We start from the raw sequence: 22,526 nt of genomic DNA, 5'->3' as shown, positions 1-22,526 counted from the left end.
CATGATCTGTAAGGTTGATTTCCCCAGATGTATCTTACAGCATGTGTTAATTTATGCACAAATGTAGCTGTGTATATAATGGTCTCACTTTTCCCCCTACTGGCTATGCAAAGTTAATGTAATGTTATGCATTATCATAAATGATCACTATCTGTGGTCTTCAAACTGAGACAGCTCTTGCCCTGCATGAGCTATACTGTGCTTTTCCTCCATTGACTATGAGAGATCTGAAGTTTGCTGAGCTCATTTCACACTGAGGGATTCGTCTTTCACATTCAACACAGAGGAAGTGTCTGAAATTTAAACTCCAAGCAAGATCTCAGAGCAAAATAGAAGTATATGTCTCACATTAAGTACTATTACCCAAAACCAGTACAGAAGTATTCATACTGACTTTAGCATGTGCTTGTCTACTGCACTGCAGTGAGTATGGACATTGAGAACGCCATCTACTGGCAAAGAAAAAGCACAAGGGAGCATAATTCCATGGCAGGCGATTTCCAAAAAATGGAAAGGGTAAGAAAATATTATGCGGATTGTTAGTTTGTTTGGATTGGGGTTTTTTTTGATTGCGCATTTCAAGTTTTTTAAATCAAGTGACTGAACGATATGAAGCTGAATTTTATATAGAAACTTTGGTGGGAATTAGTTTTGAACCTGAAGTGTATTATTACAACTTAATTTTGTACTGGAGAAGGATAATGTTTGGAAAAAAAAAAAACCTATTTAAAAGACAGAGATAACGAGAAAGTACGAATAAAGCTGCAAGACTGCAATTGTTCATAGTTTCCTATGCTTTCTTTTATTTCACAGGATCTCAAAAATGACTCTCAAGAGTTCTTTAAATATTTGGGGAGAATATTCAGAGTCTAAACTTTTGACACTAAAATCTGAAAAAGCATCAAACTCTGCAGTGAATTTGTTTGTTATTGTGCTGTCAGCTATAGCAACCATGATTCCAAGCTTTACTCAGTCAATGTTCATTCAATCACGAATAGTCATCTCAGTGGAGAATATCTGTATTATTAACTCCATTTACAAAGTAACTGTTGTCCTAATAGTATAACAAGGCAGATCCACATAAGCTATGTCTCTGCTGGTGTGCAAATACCTTGTCTGTTTTTTCCCCCAGTGATTATTGATGAAATTTTTTATTGTGTCCAGTCTACAACTAGCCAACAGCCAGGTAACCCAGTCTATCTAATGAAAAGCAGTTGGTTTAATATTGACCTAATGTTCTCTGACAGTGTCCCATCTTCGCAAGTAAGTCAGACATGGAATTGTACAGGGAGTAATATTTGGTGGGGTTCAGCAAAGACTTTGGTCTAAATCTAATTTGATCATTGCCTAGATTAAGGGAACAATCACTGACAAAAAAGACAGCAATCTGCTCAAAAAGGAAGACCAACAAAAAGTTAGAAGTGTCAGAAGTAGCCTCCAACTTATTTAATAGCAGAGAAAAAACAGAAGTAGGACAAAAAGCTACAAAACATCATTTGTGCATTTGTGAGCAGAGACATCCCTGACCACAGCTTTTTCTAAACTCATATCTCAAATAAGTAAACATTCCTTTGTTGTTGCTGTGGTGTGGCTCCAAGAAAAGCAGCAATCCTTGAAGTGCCAGTACTGACAATATGCCATTCACATCTTACCATTAGATTACTGTCACTTACTGTGACATGTAGGTAGACTGCAGGAGGAACAGCATGTGGAAAGGAAGAAATGTGTCATCTAGGATGAATCCAAGCTTCTCTGTAGTCTTGAAAACACCTGCTAATATCAAGACTCAGCATTTCAGTAATTTTAGGAAAGCAGAAGGTAATAGGATACAATGTTTAAAATAAGCCGAATTAAAAAAAAAAAAAATCAGAAAACTGGGAAAAATAGTTTTGGATTTCAGTGTCACAGCATAAAGTTTTTGATCTATGCTTTGTCAATGCAAAAACTGCCCTTGCAGAGACAGCAAAGCTATCTCTGAAACATGGCAGTAGGGTCCTGCCAACTCAGAGCTGTGGTGAAGCCAAAGACTGGTGTGATTAGACCCTCCTAATGGTCTTCTGATAGGCCTGTCACTGAGATCATTCTGCTCCCAGGGACTAAAGTCTGGGACTGCACTGTCCTCATAGACGTACCAGCTCGTCTGGAGTTGGTGAAGTAGCTCTACATAGACAGCTGCCTTGCACCACCACTCTTTCAGTTCCAATGGGGAAAGCAAGCTTTTGGCATGGTCCCTTCTTTTAAAGTCATCTCTGCTTGTTTTGTGACTACACGTCAAGACAGTAAGGAAGAAGGTATTACTGTGCCAGGACCAGAACACTGCACTGATCTGAACATACCACACTATTCCTCCCTGGAAAAGCAGCAGGCACTGTGTTAAAAACTCAAAGCACTCTAGGAAGGCCTGAAAAGCATGGGAGGGCACAGGTGATTTTGTAGATGCCCAGCTGTCTCCAGTATAATCAGGGAAAAAGACTCAAGTTAGGAATGGACTGAAAGTTAGAGGAGCATAAACTCTGCAAATAAAATAAAGTAAATCTCCAAGTTTCTTCCAGATTCTCTGCAAGAAACTGGTTCCGTAGCCTGGGATTTGCTTTCAGTTTAAACCAATTTAATTACAAAGGGAGAACACAGGCCATGGATCAATCCTGAAGTCAAAACCATACCTTTTTTGGTAAGTACAGCTCTAATGTATCATTGTACTGTGTCGTTCAGTGGACTGAATAATAAGTCTATACTGTCTAAGGAAAGCTGAATGCTTTCCATCTCCTCTTTCCTGTCATTACTGTCTGTGAATGGTTGTGAAGCACCCACACCCATTAGCATAGCCCAGAAATGAGTTTCCCCCACTCAACAGCTCCTCATAACAGATTAATACTATCAGATCCTCTTGTTCAACACAAAATGAGAATGTCAGCAAGGTCTCCTTCCACGTGATAATCCTCTACTTGACATACAGTGACATTATCCCACCAAAGCTGGAGACAAATTTTAATTCTTGCTGTAATTACAGGCTTTACTAGTTATAGAGGGTTGTTAGGTGCAGAGCAACTATTCCCACTAGGGACTCTTCAGGAATACAATTGGTGCAGACAGACTATTCATGCATTTGAGATAGTGCTATGATCAAAGGAGCCCATTCTGACTCTTTTAAAGAGTCATTTAAATAATACACCATCTCCATTTGGATTTCTTTTTGGTGACTTCCATGTCTTCCATGTGTTGTGTTGAAAGGTGGTGTGTTTTTCATTTGACCAAGCAATGCATATTGTAGGACACAATAAAAGGCAAATAAGAAAAACCACACACACACACTTCAAGCTTTTTTGTACCTAGTGGATTGAAATGTAATAAGAATGCCATTCTGTAATACAATTATTGAAAAAATGGACAGAAAAATTAAAATATATGAAGTTGCTAGGAAATGTTAAATGTACAAAAACCTATTTAGTATTGAAAAATATTTAAATCTTCCAAGTCTAATAAACTTTTAGAATCTGAGCTTTGTAGCTACTGTGATAAGTTTGAAAGATTCGGTAGTGCTAGACAAATTATTATAAATAATGCCATTAAATTATTAGCTTGCAACAAGAATTAAATCCTATCCAGAGATACTCTGGAAGGCATTGCCTTCTATATCTATTTAAAGTACTGGTCACATAGGAAATAATTTTTTATTCATTTTTTTTTCAGCCTGTCTAAACTCCAAGCAGGTTCTAGAAGACCAAGAAAATTTCAGGACACAGTCTCAGGTTAACAAAGCCAGCTGGGTGGCCGTAACACCCATGTCAGAATGTGCACTGGATGTTTCAAAGTCCCAAGATCAGAAGCAAGAGCCCTCTAGTTGGTGTGTCTTCTTAGGGGTTTGTCAAACTTCATCTTATTTCACAGAAGTTCAGGAATGGTGCCAGCCAAAAAGCATGGCTTGAACACAAAAAGATAAAAGCAAGGCTTCCCTCATCCCTGTTTCAATATTTTTTCTGGTCTGCCTTGGCTGTCCTGGCTGTCTGGGGAAATTTTCACTCAGACCTACAAGGATCCAGGAAACTTCAATCCTTTCCTAAGGGTCTTTTGAAAGGACTCATCCAAGACCGGAGTCCTGTTCGTGATAATGGATACACATATAAATATTGAGAAACAAGCCTTTCTAGAAGAGTTTACTGGCTCTGACTGGGATGGACTTAACTTTCTTCACAGCCGCCCTCAGTAAGGTGCTGTGTTTTGGATCTTTGTCTACAAGGGTGTTGGTAACACACCAATGTTTTGGCTGTTGCTGAGCAGTGCTTGCACAGCATCAAGGCTTTCTTTTGCCCCACTCTGGCCACCAATGAGTAGGCTGGGGATGGACAAGAATTTCAGAGGAGACAAAGCTAGGACAGCTGAAGCAAGTTGGCCAAAGGGATGTTCCATACTATATGATAACATGCTCAAGAACAAAACCTGGAGTAGAGAAAGGAAGTGGGAGTTTTAGCTTCCAAGGTGGCTGTTGTTCAGAGACTGGCTGGGCATCACTCTGTCTGTGTGAGGTGGTGAGTGATTTCTTTCACTTTCCTTGTTGGTTTTTTTTTTCTTCTTTCTTTCACTTATTAAGCCATCTTTATCTTGACCCATGAGTTTCCTTGCTTTTGCTCTTTCTCATCTCTCAGAGGTACTAGGGGAGCCCAGTCCACCATAAAGAGCTTAAAAGACCTAGAAAAGCTCATTTGTGATCCAGGACATGGGAGCCAAAGCTGGGATCAGTCTTTTCTCCAGAAGAGCTGTGGAACTGCCCTAAAACTGAGACAGCTTCCAAAGGCTGCCTTCGGCAGGGGAGTGTTTACTTCCAGGTGAAAGTCTCCATACCTCATCAGAATCACTTAGAGATTACAGGCTCAGAATACAGTTTATCTCATTGGAAGTGGGTTTTTTGGCTGGTTGGTTTGGGTGGGGTTTTGTTTATTTGTTTTAAATAAAACCCTCAACTTCCCAGAGTTCTGATGGGCAGAATCTCCTACAAACAGCTATGCAGGAGATTAGGACACAGGTACACAGGACAGTGACTCATTTCACCACTACAGAAAAGCTCTCAAGTACCAAAATACACAAAGTTGCAACATTAAAATAATACTGGAATTCACACAAATTTGTTTCTGAATTAGTTATTTTAATACTTTTTTAAAAAAATACCTTAATTTTGTCTTGTATCAGCAACTAGTTTTGAATCATAAACAGACCAATGCCAACCAGTAGAGAAAACAGGAACCAGAAGATTCATGTCCTTACATTCCTGAGTCTATGCTGCACACACAGACAGCATGCAAAACCCAGCTCATCTGAACCATCGGCTTTTCTTCTCTACTCTAGGAACAGATTGTCATCAGCAACCATAAGCCAGAAGTAACCATCATGTCTTTTTGGTGGGACCATCTGGAGGTTTCGTGTGAAAGCACAGGCCTCTGTCACAGAACTATCCAGTTTTCTATTTGTGACTATTACTGACTAAAGTGTGTATCTTCCCTATCTACTCGTAAGGACTGTGAGGTACCATGAGACACTCCCAGCAATGCACAGACAGGTGCACCTGGATCTGCAACCAGCACTAATACACCTCTTGCATTTGTCTCTACAAGGTAGATGACAGCTGGAGCTCCTCATGCTGTTGGAAGGCTGATAGCCCCAGCCACAGTGGAAACTCTCATTCTGCATTTGGCAACAGGGATGAACATCTGCTCCCCATTCCACTCAGAGACAAGGAGTCATTCAACTCTTTTTCCCTGGGTCTGGTCCTACTACTGAATACTGCGGTGCAAATAAAACATCTTTTTTATCTGGCTAGAAAGAAGTTAAAATGTTCACCTTCTCCCTCATTATGTGAAAATTTGGTCCTTGTTCTACCTTAAAAATTCTAGATAGTATATCCTCTAATCCAAAATCTGATCCAATTATTTCAGCAGCCTTTGGATCAAGTTTTTTCTCGTTATGAAGTCCTGTTACAAACATTTAATATTTCTCTAAAGTGACTCAAACTGTACCAGAAAGAAGCAGAAAATGCAGGCAATTTTTTTTTAAAAAAAATAAGCAAGTCTTATCAAAATTAAGAAAAACATACATCATCCAAGAAAAATATTGCCCATGACAACCAGAAACTAGATTTTAAAAGTGGTAATGATGTTCTGGTTACACATTTATTATAAATCTATGATGGAAGAGATGTGAGGTAGGTCATCTGTAAATGATACTGGGCAAAGGTCAAAAATAAAATATCATTTAAGTCTTCAGTTTCTGACATCACGCATAGACAAAATGTTAGGAAAGAAAGATTGAGCAGTCTTGTTAGGGACTAGTTAAGAATTATAATTCTGTAAGCTTTTGTTAAACAACCCTTAACAAAATAACCCTTGTGAATATACCATTAGGTATGCTAAATTATCATTCTAATGAAGACGAATGGGGATTCAAATTTCATAACGGAGTTAAAATTTTAACATTATTCACAACTAACTTAATCCCATGTCTCTGGTAGCTGCCTTGCACAGGCCAAAAACCTTTTCCCATGAAATATGGGCTATTCTAAGACTGCTGAACTCATTGTGTGTACTTGTGATCCAAGGCATTTAAAAATAACCTCTCAGTCATTTTGCTGATTCACTCTTAACGGCTTAGCATCAGCAGGTACTGATGTTTTGGCAGAAATGTAAATTCATGCTAATTTTCTTTGAGATCATTCCTAAAAGAGCAGAAATGGAAGTCAGTGCCAAAATAATTGTCACATAAGTGCAACAACTTATTCACTGGAAAAAAAAAAAAAAAGAAAGAAAATATGAAGTCACTTATTAAGCCATCTCTGGAATTTTCATTGGTGCTGAGAAATGAAGGCTTTGACAATTCATGCATCCAAACATATAGGCTGTTGCACTGTAATCCTCCCCTGCACCACCAAAATCCTAGCATCCCACACAGCAAAGCTTGCGAGTGGACCGCAGCCCATTGCCCTCATGCTGTGGGGCAGCCCCATGGCTGTGGCTTTGGACCGCTGGCAGTAGCACCCTGCAGGGACACCATTTGCAGCCACGACAGCATGAGTCAGCTCAGTTCCCTATTCAAGTCCTATTCTGCCTCCATTTTCTTTCTTCCAAGGCACAAATACTTTGAGACACAAAACAAGGCTGGTAGCCAAGTGAAATTAATCTTTCCAGCATATAATGAGCTAAAACGACTCCACTCAATAGCTATTACAATCCCTAATAGCTGAAGACTCATATTTAGAATATGGCCCTAAATGTGTATACCAGACTACTTGAGATTTTAAGAAAAATTAGTTCCTAAGTGCGTAGTGATGGTGCTCTCACACCAGCTGAAAAATCTGGTCTCAACTTGTCAGCTCTTTTCAGGTTCACTTTAAGTGATAGGTACTTGAGCGAAACTTGTGCCCTCTTACTTGACAAATTTTGATGAACTGCATTTTTCAGTAAGACAGCACTAAAAGCACACCCTTTAGGATTTTATCAGCAACTCCCTGAGCTCCCATTGCAAGCTACTACGTGTGATATTAACTAAGTTTAGATCTGCTTTAACAAAGGTAATGGAGCTACACACCACTTTGGCAAAGTATGAAGCTCTAGGTATTGATGACCAAAATTCCCCGATAAAAAAAGTTTCCCCAGGATACTAACAGTCCTGAACAGTAACTTTTGAAATAGTAACTTCCAGAATGAAAGCTGTTAAGGCTTGTGGGTGTAATAACAGTTTCACATAACAATGACCTTATTTAGGAAGCCTAAGAAGGCAAGCCTACAGCTAATGATGCAGGTGGTTGCCAAGGGGACACCAAATATATCTTGTGCTTTGCCAAGGTCCCCCTGGCCACAGGCAGGCTTGTAAAAATAAAGCCTTGTGCACAGGTAAGGAAGGATTCACTTAAGCCAGTGTAGTCACCAATTGCTGAGTTATGAGCAATGGGAGACCTCCTGGTACTGCTCAGAGAGAAGACGTGTCTTCCACAGATACATGTTTTTCATACCAACAGGACAAAGTATGAAGTAGCCACAGTGCATTTCTTGAGCAGCATTTCTTAGAAGGTTAGGAGTGAATAGCTACTGAACAGCTATTTAAATTTTAAAAAATGGATTTCATCTAGACAAGGGCTTGAATACGCACCAATGCAACAGTAAAGTGTCCCCAGGTGGAAACTGAGGGACAAAACAGCAGGTGTGGAAGTCTTGCAAAAGAGCCCTCAATGGGTTTACCCTCCCACACCTCAACCCCAAAACCTATTTACTTGGTCTTTTGTGAAGCTGCTTTATGCAGCTGAAACTTTTTTTTAAATTAAGATTGGTAGATACAGCTGCAATTTCAACAGAGCTTTTCACAAGTGTCTCCACTTGCTCTGCCTCACTACCAGATACACAATTTCTTTTCCAGCACGTACATGTTACAATTCATTGTTTGAAGTTTTTGTCCTTGTGATGTTAACATAAGATGGAAGTTATCAGTACATGACAGAAAAAAAAAAGAGGCAAGCACTGGAGTACCCATTTTAAGTCATGTTGCCTGTTGTCTTGGCAACCAGTTAATCTCTGTTACTCATTTTTCACCAGCACCCGACAGGAACACTTCTGCAAGATTTGGTATTATTAATGATACTGCTAACTTAGCTGCTTTACAAGGTATCAGAAAAGATCTGCTGCCATTTCCATTCTGAATCCTATTTTTCTGGAACCATAAATCATCCATAAATTGCCCAGCAACTGAATATAGGAAGCACAAATACCACTGACAATCCATTCCCTTGAAAAGAGCACAAAAACACTGCTGGGTTCCAGTCATTCTTCCTGCAGTATCAATATGTGCATTGCTATTCACTACACAGGGAGAAGGATGAAACCTCACATTCCTCAAGTGAAAACATACGAATGCTTTGACAAATAATATTCTCTCACATGCTCCTCCTTCAGCATGGCAGGTGTATGGCGTGGGGACAGGGTTGGCCCCGCTTTGTCCGAGGTTCCTTTTGGAGAAAAGTCTTGCCCTTCACATTGCTGCTGTATGTAACCTCGAGCTGCATAAAAACACATACTGAGCCAGCACTGCAATTACCATAATTAAACATGATAATCAGGCTTCAGTTAGCAGTCAGACCTGACTACACCAAGAGCTGTGCAGACACACGAGATGACTCTGCCCTTTCCTCAAGAGTAAACTGTCCTGATGTGGGAGTCGCACAAAGAGTTCCGTCTCAAAGGACTGAAAAGAAGGCCGGTTTAATTACATCCCACAGACTACCCTGTCACTTTGGATGAATACTTTCCTTGGACAAAAGGTCACCTAGTTACCTGAATTCCACAGAATGTCTGAGTTTGGGACCATAGGGAAACACATACTTAGAATCATCCCTTTAGTATGAACGTTGACCATTTCACTGGTTAAACACTCAACATTCAACCTTTGGTGTTGTAACAGAAATCAAACATTCTGAAATTTTATTAACAAATGGAAACAAAAAAACCCTTATCCCTACCAAACAATAGAGAAGATACAAAGGAGCCTCATGCAGATTCAACATCAGAGAACCACAGAGAGAAACTAAAATAAATGATCCTCTGATCTGTGCAGTGAGATTCTTGAGGTGCCTATAAGCTTCCCCACAAAACTTTCAGGCAATAAACTAGTCAAAAAGGCTAGCTTTAGTCCTGGATGTTCCCTTTATTCAAGTTCCAGGGTCCTTTAATGCTCTTTCAACATAGATTTTGGAAATTTGTTGTTTAAATATTGAGCAGTGGTGAAAAAAAAAAAACCATTCATTACTGATTGTCACAGAGATGTTGATGAATTCCAGTCAAATGCAATTAAGCTATAATTCAACACAATGACAGACTAAACAAGCAAGTCTAGAAAAACAAGAAAAAAATAATCAACCAAAAATACAATTCCTAGAGAAAAATTCCTAGATGATTCTATAATCTTTCTGCTGAAAAAAGGGGTGCAAAATCTTATTTTATCATATGAAAGCAGAATATTTGCTTTATTTTAATTCATGCAGTGATATCAGGAAGTGTCATCTAAACAAGACAGAAACAGATATTAGGCATGCTAGAATATTTTTTGCTAAAGGAGAGGTGCAGGATCTTTTTTCTCTCTGCAGTTTTGAAAGAAAACAAATATATGTTAAAAATGGGATGCATTGTTTCTTTCATTCCTTAAAGGTAAATTCTGCTAATTCCACTTATCAGAATACTCTCTGTAAAACAAAGCAACTAGGGTCACTGAGAAGTTCAGTTGGCTTAATGACATTTAAACTAAAATGAAATATATGTATTCCAGGCCTGAGTTTACTTCCATGTGAATGAGGAATTACATGCTTTGACTTTAAATCTTCACACTGAGTATTGTTGTATTGGTTCTGTTGCTTTTCAAACCAGTGGAAGAATCATAGAGGTAGATAGTTTTTTCTTAACTCTGGCAATGTTTTACTCTCTATAAATATGGGAAGATATAACAAAATCTGCTATAACTTATGCTACCAGAGGAAGAATTAGTTACAGAATACATTTCAGTACATTATTCAAAACCATCAGGTCAATGTTGTCATGCTACCGAGACATCAGGATCTCTTTGTCAACAGTGTATAGCCACCGCCCCTAGGAATGTGATGTAGTAGCATGATGCATTTCGTAGCCCTTTCTCACCACACATAAAAGATCTTCTGAAGCTGGAATTTATAACACTCATCAGTACCAGGTTGTACTGCTCAATGTGCACATGGCATGATGATTTCACCAATGAAAGCAACTTCTGCTCCTTTGATAATGTGATTTATTTTTACATGAAAACCATGATTAATTTCACCCATGCTCACTCAGCATTTGTGTTAAAGTAATGAGATGTTGAAAAACTTACCAAACAGTTGATTCCCATACAACCAGAACAAAATCAAAGTTTATACTTCACAAAACTGGATTTTTTTTTGTTTGCTTTATTGTATGAATCCTCTAAAGAAAGGACAGGCTTGAAGAAAAGGCAGCAAAAGAGATTTAGTCTTATGAGCTATGCAAATTTCTGATTTCCCCGTAGAAGCCAAAGAAAGTTCCTGTGGGTATAGGCAGGCCCTCCATCCCTCAGCTTTTCATATCAAGAAAGAGAATTAAAGCCCTCTGGGAAGAAACACAAGGCCTGAGATGCACTTGCACAACAGCCCTGATTTCATTTCTGGTTCTATCAAACTGAAGCTAATCTTTCAGTTTTTGTATGTGTTCTACCTATCACAATAAGCTACAGTCTCTGGGACTACTAGGTTGGTGCTACATAAAGAAACTGTTCAGCCAAAAAGTGAGTTTTACTTAGCTTTAATGTGGCCCTAAAAACTAATATCTCCTACCAAATTCATCATGGTGAGGTACATGAAGCTAACCTAAAGGGCTGATTACGTTTAGGTTGTGAGAAAATTAAAACAAATTGTAATTTTTGACTCATATTTTGAAATAAAGGAAAAAACATATTCTTTGTAAAGAATCACAAATTAAAGTGGGCCATACAATTCTAGAATGTATTTATTAATTCTGCTCTTAAACCAACAAAACACCTTCGTCAAACGCTTCCCAAAACTCACCTCGAACTTCAGGAGAGAATCGAGCTGAATGGCGAGAGACAAAAAGTTTCAGTTCTTGATCCAAGTTGCATTCAACCAAGTTTGTGTCCCATGATCGGATTCCTAAAATTCAAAATACAAAACACATCTAGCTTGATACATGAGCACTGGAAGTTTAAAATTTGCATTCAAGCTATTTGCATATTTCTAAATTCCAAACCCAGCCTCTCTTCTTTTCAAGGTATATAGCTATTTTTTGAGGGCTGAGTGCTCAGAAGGAGCACTCTAGACAAGAACAAGTCACAAGCAAGAGGAATTCTGCCTTTCCAAAGAGTGACCATCCTTGAAGGCCCCAGATTTAAGACTGCTGGTCCCGCATCCTAGTAGCCACATTATGAGAAGTTACTGATGTCCCAAAATCGACTTTAAAATAGCAATACACTGACTTACAAAACTGAAAGAGTGAATCACTCAGAGAACAATTTAGTCACATTGCAGGACCATTGCATTTGTCCCTCTGAGGAAAAAAGACAGCATCACCTAGCATGTTGCAAATTAATATTTAAATACAAAGTCGTAAACTGCTGACTTCTTCGCTCAAAAGCTTTGAAGCATCCCGTATTTTAAATTAAAATTTAAGTGATCTTTTATTTATGAAGTATCAAAATTCTAGTTTTGAGATTTAAAAACGCTATGCTTGATCTTTTTTCTTTTAAAAGCTAAAGAGCATGTCTACATTCCCTACCATTTTTCCCCCAGCTACTTAGAAACTGAGACACTTGACACACAAAAAATTGATTATTCCAAAATATATTTTTAAGGATTGAAATTTGACGAGAAAAAAAAAAAAAAACATTGCAGCCAAAAGAGAAATTTATGGTTTCCTTCCATATGATTTTGATGACAAAATTTAAAAAACAAACAAAACAACAACAAAAAAGAAACTATAAAAAACACAAACAAAAAATAAAAAACACAAACCAAACAAAAAACAACCAACCAACAACAAACCACCACAGGAGAACACACTTAACATTTTTCTATAATTTTCCTGGTTCTAAATTGTTCTGAAAAATCTTCTAATTTTGAAAAATAATGAGCAGGCTATTGCACTACAGGTAAGTCCAGGCACTGCTGCCATTTTGAACACCAATATTACAGTGATTTTTTTTTTCCTAAAGGAAAGCCATTAGACTTACACAGATTAGCTGGTAAATGCAGAAGGGACTGCAGGTGGGGAAATGTCTGGCAGCCCCTTCCCACGTGCCTCCCTGTGCCTTTGCATCAAATTGTTGAGTTAAACCACTTTGGGGTTTTGCGAGGAGATGCCTGAAGAGGTGTGTGGCCAATCCCTCACCACGAGACTGGCGTTAACACTCCTGCTGGTAAATCTGTCAGGTTTCGGGCTAGGAATGTTACTGTCAAAGCCACCTCCCATGCTATATTCTCCTTCAAGCAGTGAAAATGTCAGGACTCAGGCTGGCAGAGGCCATGTTGTACGGCTGAAGGATGAGGAGGAGAAAGCAAGGGAAGAGCAGAGAAACCAGATCTGCAGTGCTGGTCTCCCACTGCAGCTCTGGGTAGGTTCTCCATGCAAATAGGAACATCTGCATTTCAAGAGCCTGAAGCCTCTCCAGGGAGAATTCATGCATGGCTTTTCCTTGTCAGCAGCCCAGTCTGGGTAGGAGCATGCTTACTACTGGAATATGCTACCAGCTACTAACTAGCTGCTATTTGAAACTCTAAATAAATTCGGAGATACAGTATTACCTGTGTGTTTCATAACCACTCGAGAGAAAAATAACTGAATTATGAGCCACCTCCACTTCCTGAGTGATGCATCATTTTTCAGAGGCATAAGTAGTGAGTCTCTTCCGCAAGTCTCCTTATTTCCATTTCTCAAAAACATCTTGGCCATATGGTGCATTTTTGGGGGGTAGTTTTGGCAAGCAAATACAGCTCAGCAAGCTTTAATGTTTTCCAGGTGTTTGGATATTTGAGAGCAAGAAAGTAAAGATGATATAATGCCACACAAGTACAGCACATATGAAACTATGACTAGTAAACTGACACCGATCATGAAGCTGAAGTATTTTGAATGAGTGAGTGCTGAACTTCAAGAAGCTAGAAGGTGAACAGCTCACCAGCCTCTGATAGCAAGCTTGTGTGGGGAGAGTACAAAGCTTTCTGGAGGTCAGCTGAACAACATGGACTATGATTCAGCAGTGCTGCTAATGACAGGGCCTGTCCACCCTCCCTAGCTGCTTTTGTTGTGAATCCAGACTAGCTGTAGGGATAAGGTTCTGCTTAGGTGTAGTCAAGACTCCAGAGCCAGGCAACATCCAAAATGCAGGACTCAATGCACAATACATGGTCTGGGGGCGTGTGGGAATCATAGACATCCCATGCACATAATAGATCTAGAAGACGAAGCTGGGATTTGGGTAGAATATCCTAAATCCGCAGCTGCATGATTCAGCAGTTTGGATGCAAAAATTATACATGTACCTTATAAAGTAGCATAATGTATTATATACATTATATAACAAAATAAGATTTGGGCAGAACAGACGTAAACCTGGAACTAAAATCCAAGGTCAATCCAATGATGTAGTTCAGTAAGAGCATGGATGTAACTACTGGAAGCATGGCTGAACTGGAGCTATTTATTTCTTTCTGCAGTCTTAGGAGTGCAATACCACTAGACACCAGACTAATCAGACAGCAAGCAGGGCACACCCAATAGCATCTGCCAAACCAGTGGAAAAATCTTGAAGGTCTCTTCACTCTCCTCTTCTTTTTTGATGGATGGTGGGTTGGAGGACTGCCTCCTTAGCAAAGTCACATCCCTAATGTTGTTACTTAATATGCACCTCACCACGCCATTCCCTCTTCATAATATACTAAGAAATGACTTTGCATTCCACCAGGTTACGTAGCATCACGCCACTGATGTGTTATCAGCAGATGTTTTCTTTGACACGTTGCTCTGCAGTTTGGCGCATGAATCCACAGTATTCAGTGATGGTACTTGGGAGGCGTACCAGAGAAGACAGTGAGGCAGAGTTATCAAGAACCCAAAACACATTTAAGGCTTTGTTCAGAATAAAGGTTGAAAGAAGAGAGATTTTTCCAGACTACAGCACACTTTCCAAAGAGAATAACAGTTGAGCCCATATCTGCCTCATGCAGACAGAGCTTCAGACTGCCAGTGTTCTCATCCAGAACAATGCACCTCAAAATTTCATCAAGTTTTTTTTTCCTAGCAGGCAAGATCTCAATCAGATTGTCTGACACCAGGAGCAGCGAGGTGACTTCTAATCCAAAATGATGAATAAAAAGATCAAAGTGTTCCCTCTGAACATCTAAAACTGTAAGTGGGTGTTACACTTAGTGGCAGCAGGTAGCAGCAACAGAGCTATGCAGCAGCAACTGTACAACAGAAGCTTCAAGAAGAGACTGAAGAGCATTTCTTCAGAGGAAGGATGACATCAGCTGTCTTGAGGACAGTTTTATCCATTTGCTCTGTAATTTTTAGTAATTTAATTAAAATGCAGCCAATTCACTTCTGGCCCAACTGAAAATTAGATAGAATTAGGGAAGTGCAATGCTGAAGAGGCTCTGCATGACAAAGCATCTGCCTCAGTAGTTCTCTCTAGGAGACAATGGTAGCAATAAAGATGAACAGGTCATGGTGAAGCAGGTTAGCTGTGACGAGGCAGCCCTTTACCACAGTCATAAAAAAGATGTACAAGAAATAGTCAACTAAAATAACAATGCTTGAAAAAGCAACAATGGAGACAAATGAAGTCCTAGCTGGACTGCTGAACCACACCTACATGACAAGGCTGCTACTAAGTCCCCATTCCAGGATCTCTTCCTCCCCTCTAACAATAGCAGGTTTTCAAAATCTCTGCTTTCACCAGCCCAGAACAAAAATATATGTTGCAAAATCAGTTATCAATTGACTTTAACACAATATAGGGTCTGGCAATAATTTTCTTTGTGCTTCGTAACACTATTACTGCAATGAGGGGGTTTTTAATTTTTTTTTTTCCCCTTCTGCAATCTATTGTGTCAGGAACCAAAACAAGAGCTTATAAAACTGTCATTTCACTTGCAATACCTTTCTGTATCACCATCTCAAGGAAAGGACGAGTAAACAGCAAGTCAAAGCAGCCCGTAGCCAGACAATAATGAGGCTGGACACTCAGGTATTAGCGTCGTTACTCATATGGTTTTTCTTTATTGAAATATATATATATATATATGCATATAAGTCTTGGGTCCTGAAAAATTTTCTGGCCGAGGGAGAAGTCTCACCGCCCAAAGTTAGACACAAAGGCAGGGCTGCGCTCCCGCTCGGGCAGCCCTTGCCGCCGAGGAGGAAAACGCCCCGCATCCCGCCGGTTCGGTTCGGCGGCGGGGCCGAGGGTTTGCGGGGGGCAGCCGCCCCGCAGCCCCATCCCCATCCCCACCCATGCCATCCCCAGCCGCGCTTGCCGCCGGTGCCGCAGCCGCCCTTTGTCCGCTCGGGGCTGCCATAGGCACCGCAGTGCGGACTGCGCCACGCCCACCCGCCGGTGTCTCCGGGCAGACGGGCTCGGCGGCGCCGCGGGCGCTGCGCTCCCGCCTCGGCCCCTCCGCCCCGACAATAGCGGGCGGGGGTCTCGCTGCCGGGCTGCGCACCAGCCCGCTGCGGGTCTCTGCGCGGCGCCGGCGGGGCCCGGCCCGCAGCCGTGGCTCCGCAGTGTCCGCACCCCACCAGGGGAGGCTGGGGCGGGGGCCGGCGGGGGGGGCGCTGCGGCGGGACCCTTGTGCAATAAAGAACCGCAGACTGCGCCTTGGCGGCTCGTCTGCTGGTGCCCCGAGCGGGAGCGGGGTGGGTGAGCCCCGGCCGCGCCCGGGGGGTGGGAAGGCACCGGCGGGGGGGAGCCGGGGCACTGCCGGCGGGGTCCCCGCTGCCCGCAGCCTCACCTCTCTCGATGTTGACGATGGCCCGTCGCAGGTGCTCCTCGGTCACCAGCTCACCGACGACCACCAGCAGGTAAAACTTGCTGTCGAGGAAGCGGTGAGACAGGCTGGGCGACGGGGAGGTCAGGCTGGGGATGCTGCAGGACGGCTCCGAGTCTACTTCTACCAGCACGGTGGCCATCGCCGCCGTCCCGCTCCGCCCCGCGGCTCCGAGGGGAGAAGGACCGCTCGGCAGCGGGTCCGCAGGCGGCAGGGAGTGAGCGAGGGCGGGCGGGGAGGCGGCGGCGCTTTTATACGGAGACGGTGCAGGGCAGGGACCTGGCGAGGAGGAGGAGAAGGAGGAGGAAGGGGGGGAGCCGGCGCATCCCTGCGCCGCCGCCGCCGCGGTTCCAGCATCCACAGCTGATGTCATCTGCGGCAAATCCTCCCCGCGGCGGGCCCCGGAAGCAGGAAGGACGCGGGGGGCGAACAACGCCCCGAGGGGTGCGCTCCGGGCCCGGGTCCCGGCTCCCCCGGTGGGACACCTCGACCCGCTCCGGCCGGCGCGGGTCCCCAGCCCCAGGGCCGTCCCGCGTCCCTTGCTCCCGGTGCCCTTCCGGGCGTCACCCTGCCGGGCTGGTCAGCCCCGGGATCAGGGTCTGCTGCCTCGGCTCCCCGAGGCCCTCCTGAAGTCCCAGCCTTGAAGGACGGCGGTGAGGAGATACAGGTGATGCCCTGGCAGACCTGGGGAGCTCGTCTGCGAAAGCCAGTGTCGGGGTTCCAGCCACACCCCTGACGCCAACAGAAAAATAAAGCAGTTCCACTGTCCAAGACCAAGGGCCCTGTCTCCTGCATCTCACTGTAGCACTGCAGCAAAATTTGAGTTGTAATTCCCCCACAGACACAACTGGGCAACCTAAATATTCTTGCTACCTTTTTCATTTGAAAGCAGTTCACTTAATAAGATACCTTAAATATAACCTTTCTGCACATATTGAAGGCCATGGGTATATGAGTTATACCAGAAAAGCACTGGTTTTGGACAAGCTGCTCAAACCCATACTCTTAAGGCTCCAGAATTTCAATGGGCTTTGGGTAACCAATTTTGACCAGGCAGAAGCAACTCCAGGGAGCAATGGTATTGAAAAACATCTACAATTACAGAAACAAAGGTTTCATTCCTTTCCACATATCTGCTCCCCAATACTGACTAAGACTCACTTGAGAGAGAAACTCCATCACCTCCCAGAAGTGTTCTATCCTCTCCTAAAATGGGATAGAGCAGTCAGATAAATCAGCCTCTCCAAGAGGTTTCTCTCACTTTACCGACAGAAGCCAGGCACTGTTTCACACTAACTCTGTTGTTTATATGGCAAAAGTGATGTGGGAGAAAACTCACTGTGACCTAGGAAAGGATATAAACGTATACAGCCTGGTTTTTAAGATAAATTCTGGCCCATGACTGAGAAGACACTTCCTCTGTGTGCAGCTCCTTCCAGTGCTGACTGCTCAAATTCCCTGCCTGCTGCTCAGAAACACAGTAGTTGCCTGGATGAGCCAATATCAGTCCTGTTTTCTTAGAATATGTACTTTGTTCCTGGGGATGCTGAACTCCTTGTAATTAACATGCAGGTTGTCACTGCTAAGTTATTTGTTTTACTTGGCTAGAGGCATTCACAAAGATTGAGACACCATTGTTGTAGGTGCTGGTCCGTAGTGTTGTATCTGCCCATAGCACCTAGTGTTTTTAATATGAATAGCTCCTCTGTGTAAATAGAGCATTGAGAGCCTCGGCTAATATGGCATGATGTATTTGCATGTTGCATCCAAAATAGACAGTTTTTCTGAGTTGCCATTAGTCTGAAGGTTGTAGAGTGCAGACAAGCATTTTTACAGCCATGTCAGGTGGCTGAGACGACACGGTGGAAAAGAGCAACAGTGCTCGTTCTTCACTAGAGCTGATGCTGCTGATAGAACAAATGCAACCAGGAAAGGTTCTTCAAAAGTTGGCAAGGTAGTCGTAGGTACAGGGTGCTTCTCTCTGTGTCCTCCCACTCATCTGAGCCCAGCTGTGACTTTGGTGTTTCCCTGCTGATCCTGGCAGTTTCCATGGGGTAGTATAGATGCCTACCTAGAAATAATGTCCACTGCTCTGTGGCCATGCCCTGTATGACCCCCACCCTAATAATCTGTTCTACTTATGGGTAGCCTCAAGAGTTGCTATGCGGTCTGCACTATAAGGAGGCCGGCTTCTGGCTTGTCCTGCTGCAGTACGTAGCTTTGGGATATGCCTTTATTTCAGTCACTAACAAGAGCAGGTAGTCTCTGGAGTGCGGAGGGGATTGCCAGGAGGACTTGCTGCCCGGTTGCAGAAGAGACTGGAAGTCATCCCCAGACATAAAGGTAAAGCAATTATTTGCCTCACAACCACAGCAGATTATATGCATTACTCTGAGAAATGTACACAAGTACACAAAATGCATTATGTGTGCTTTTTAGCACTTTCTTATTTTAAGAAAAAATGAAGACATACATAATTGGAAAAGTGCCTGTGGAACTGAAAAGTGACAAGTGAAAAGAATGTATTGCACCAAAGAAGAAAACACATGCAGGTAGGTAATACAGATATACCTGAAATAGCCTGCTGAGGCAGTCCTCTATTTTATATTCCACTGTAAAATAATATGCAGCTAGAATATGTATGATAAAATGTGAACACTTACAGTCAAACTGTATTGTGATGGTAGATGTGTCACACATTAAAACCCTGAGGACAAGAGGCTACCTGTGGAAGAAAATGGTCTTGTGCTAAACTCTGTAGGGGATGTCGACCTCTGGTCTCATGTATTCACAAGCATATGCCACTTCATCTGAGATGGAGGTCAGGCAAGAAAAGATGCTGTAGCCTCCTGGATGTGTCTTTGAGGAAGCTGCAGGTTCCCAGCTCCATGGTCAGTGTTGATGCTGAGAGGTGCCCTGTCAGTATCTCACTTGGGCAGTTTTGTTTGTCATCATCTTTCCCTACCTGGAAACTCATTTAAATTCTGCAATATGGAGCATATCAACAGATCCACTGCTGGATGAAATGTGGAGCTGTGCTGTATAAAGCTGACTCAGTGCCATGTGATCCTCAGTGCTGGAAAGTGATACCAGCTTCCTAGTGCAGCTCAAGACACATAGGTACACCACTTCAGCACAAGAAACAGCAAAACTCATGCAGAATACAGAATATGTCTTGCTGTTTTAAAGAGACAATGATTGATACCCACTGTGTCTGGCTTTCTGTTTGCTTTGTTTTGGCTTGGTTTTGTTCCTTTAGTATGCTCAATACCAAACTGGTGTCCCACAACTGAATATAGTAGAACATTACGTGTAGAACTGTACTTTTCTTGTGGATCTGGTATTTTTTTTAAGTAAACAGGCAGTTTTAATTAAAGTGCTTGAAGTCTAAAACTAGAACACACTTCTTGGTGATGCATGCCATTCGTTACGCACTAATACTCAGGTTTCATACAAGTCCTATCTTCAAGTTTCAAATGAGGTTTCAGTGATACGCAAATCCTTAGTCTGGCCCTTTGTCGAAGGTTAAATATCACCTCTAGCATAAAAAAATGCATATCCATATGCATTACTTCAGACCAATTTAAGATCTATAATGAAAGTGAAGTAGTACAGAGGGCTGTTGAATTTTCTGTCTTCACTGAGAGAAATGTCAATATGAGGACTGCACAATGTGTCATGAAGCAGCTTCAGAAAACAGGTAGGTTTTCATAAGGAGAGACAGTAAGGCATAACATATTTTAGAGATGAAGCTTTGCCAGCCTATATCTGAGATTACAGAATGGTTGAGGTTGGAAGGGACCTCGGGAGGTTGTCTAGTCCAACTCCCCTGCTCAAGCAAGGTCACCTATGGCTGGAGCAGACAGCTTTTGAATATCTCCCTGGGTAACCTGTGCCAGTGCTCGGTCACCCTCACAGTGAAGAAGTATTTCCTGATATGTGATGACGTCAGGAATACGTGACTCATAGTACAGCAAATAATACCCATAAAATTTTGTGCCTCACCTGATGCCTTCCCAATATGACCTGCGGTCACTCTCAATACTCCCATAAGTGACCCCACACTCCTTGTTTCCTGCACTCAGCAGCTCCACAAATCTCGTGTGGTCCAGCCTTTACCTCCCAGAGTCTCCTCTGCACGGTGCTTCTTTAGGACAACTGAGCAGAGCACACCACAGCAGCACAGGCACGGAGGGACAGTCACACATTGCTCCGACCCCAGCAGAGCAGAAGTGTTACCCTGCAGCCACTGGCCATGATGCGACTAGTCAGGAACCCTGTACACCCCTGCAAGAACCTGGCCATGTGGTTCATAAAGACAACTCCCCCATTTTTTTTAGACAGGGAGGCATCCTTATCCCGAACAGAAGCATCCTCAAGCTAGCGCTGCTGGAGGAGCTTTCTCCTGCAGCAGTGACATGGCAAAGGCCAGTGGTACCTGGTACCAGAGAGACCTGCACCTGAGTGTGTAGCCAGGGACTCGGGGACAAACAACCTAAGAGAGGAAATACTAACTTCACTTTTAAAGATAGTGACCTTTATGTTTAACTACATGCTAGTTAAAAATTACTTGGCTGACACTCATTTCAAGTATTTTAAATTATATTACTTCAATTTTAATGATTACTTTTTAAGCAGTAAAAGCAGGAAAGTTTTCATTTGCTTGTGGTGAAATAGTCATTTCATTCAGTATTTCAGCTGTTTCCCACTTCTCCCACTTTCCTTATAGAAAACAGGGAGTTAAATATTAAAAAAAAAAAAAAAGTGAAGAAAGCAACACTGTTGCTTTTAAAAATAACATTTTCTCTCACTTTCTCTTGAAGTGAGAGAAGACTAACACAAAGTAACATTTTGCTTTAGTTCCCAATGGAAAAAGTTAATTTTTTTTAATCAAAGTAAATTCTATCTTTTTTGTTCAGTGGGAAAAGAAGTTAAAAGTAAAAAATTGAGGTGAGTGGAAAAATATTTTATTTAATTTTAGTAAGAATGAATTTTTTTAAAAAAAGTATTTCCCTCTTAACTGTTAAAAAAACCCCAAATTAGAAATTAATGCTTTTGAATAAACTTATCCTGAAATTTGCTATTAAAAAAAAAAAAAAAAAGTAGTTTTTCAGGAAAATAAAATTATTGCTTCTCTGCTGGTGGAGAGAAAATAGAGCCGTTTAAGTAATTAGATCCTGTTTACTAATTAGGATGACACGAAAAATTCAGCAATAAATTATAATAAATACATGGAAAACAATTATATCCATAGTACTGCAAAGTTGGATGTATAATTAAAATATCATCAGCAACAAAACCAGAGGTAACAGAATGTGAACCAGAATCAGACAGTAGTTTTGAGCTTCCCTTGAGCCGTTGCTGAGAAGTATGATTTACAGTACAAAAATATAGCTCCACAACCAAACAAATTTCAAAATGCAGAAAAGAAGCATTATTTTTAATTATCTTTTCCAAATATTCCATTCGGTTTTACTCAAGATAGCTTGAGCTTCTTTGGGGTTTGTGCTATTTTTCTGTTATTGTTTTTATTATTTGTTGGGGTTTTTTGCTGTTGTTGTTGGTTGGTTGTGGTTTGTGTTTGTTTGTTTTTTCCTTAACTACCATTTATGTTTGTTTCAACAATGTTTTGGATTCCAAATTTAGAAGGTCACGGTTTAGACTTCAAAGCTCAAGGAAGGCAAGATTTATATTAGCCAGATCTGACATATTTTACTTCAGTCACCCTGCATACACGCTTTTGAGATAGCAGCTATTATATTGTCACTATGCGGTAAAATAACATGTATTTATATATATATCGTGTACAGGACAGATGTAGTCTCTTTCTCTTCCTGGTAGCTCTGCAACTGCAACTTTTTACATACAGAAGTATGCTGCCATTGCATTCAGTTTTGTGAAAAGACATGAAGAAATATATCCTGTCCAAGCAAACTCATAGAAGTACATTACA

General features: G+C 41.7%; 1 protein-coding gene across 1 annotated transcript in view; it reads right to left on the bottom strand.

The window, feature by feature from the left end:
• MAP1B (microtubule associated protein 1B) overlaps nt 1-16,730 on the bottom strand; it is a 65,146-nt gene extending 48,416 nt beyond the window's left edge. The window contains exons 1-2 of the mRNA XM_065656012.1: nt 16,538-16,730; nt 11,582-11,683 (exon numbers count right to left, since the gene is read on the bottom strand). Of these exons, the coding sequence (XP_065512084.1) occupies nt 11,582-11,683; nt 16,538-16,715 (280 nt within the window). The 5' untranslated portion in view covers nt 16,716-16,730. The remainder of the gene's footprint in view (nt 1-11,581; nt 11,684-16,537) is intronic.
• Nucleotides 16,731-22,526: the final 5,796 nt, after the last annotated feature.

The sequence above is a fragment of the Caloenas nicobarica genome, chromosome Z (assembly GCF_036013445.1).
Source record: "Caloenas nicobarica isolate bCalNic1 chromosome Z, bCalNic1.hap1, whole genome shotgun sequence".
Taxonomy (NCBI): Eukaryota; Metazoa; Chordata; class Aves; order Columbiformes; family Columbidae; genus Caloenas; species Caloenas nicobarica.
This window is presented reverse-complemented; position numbering and strand designations above follow the sequence as displayed.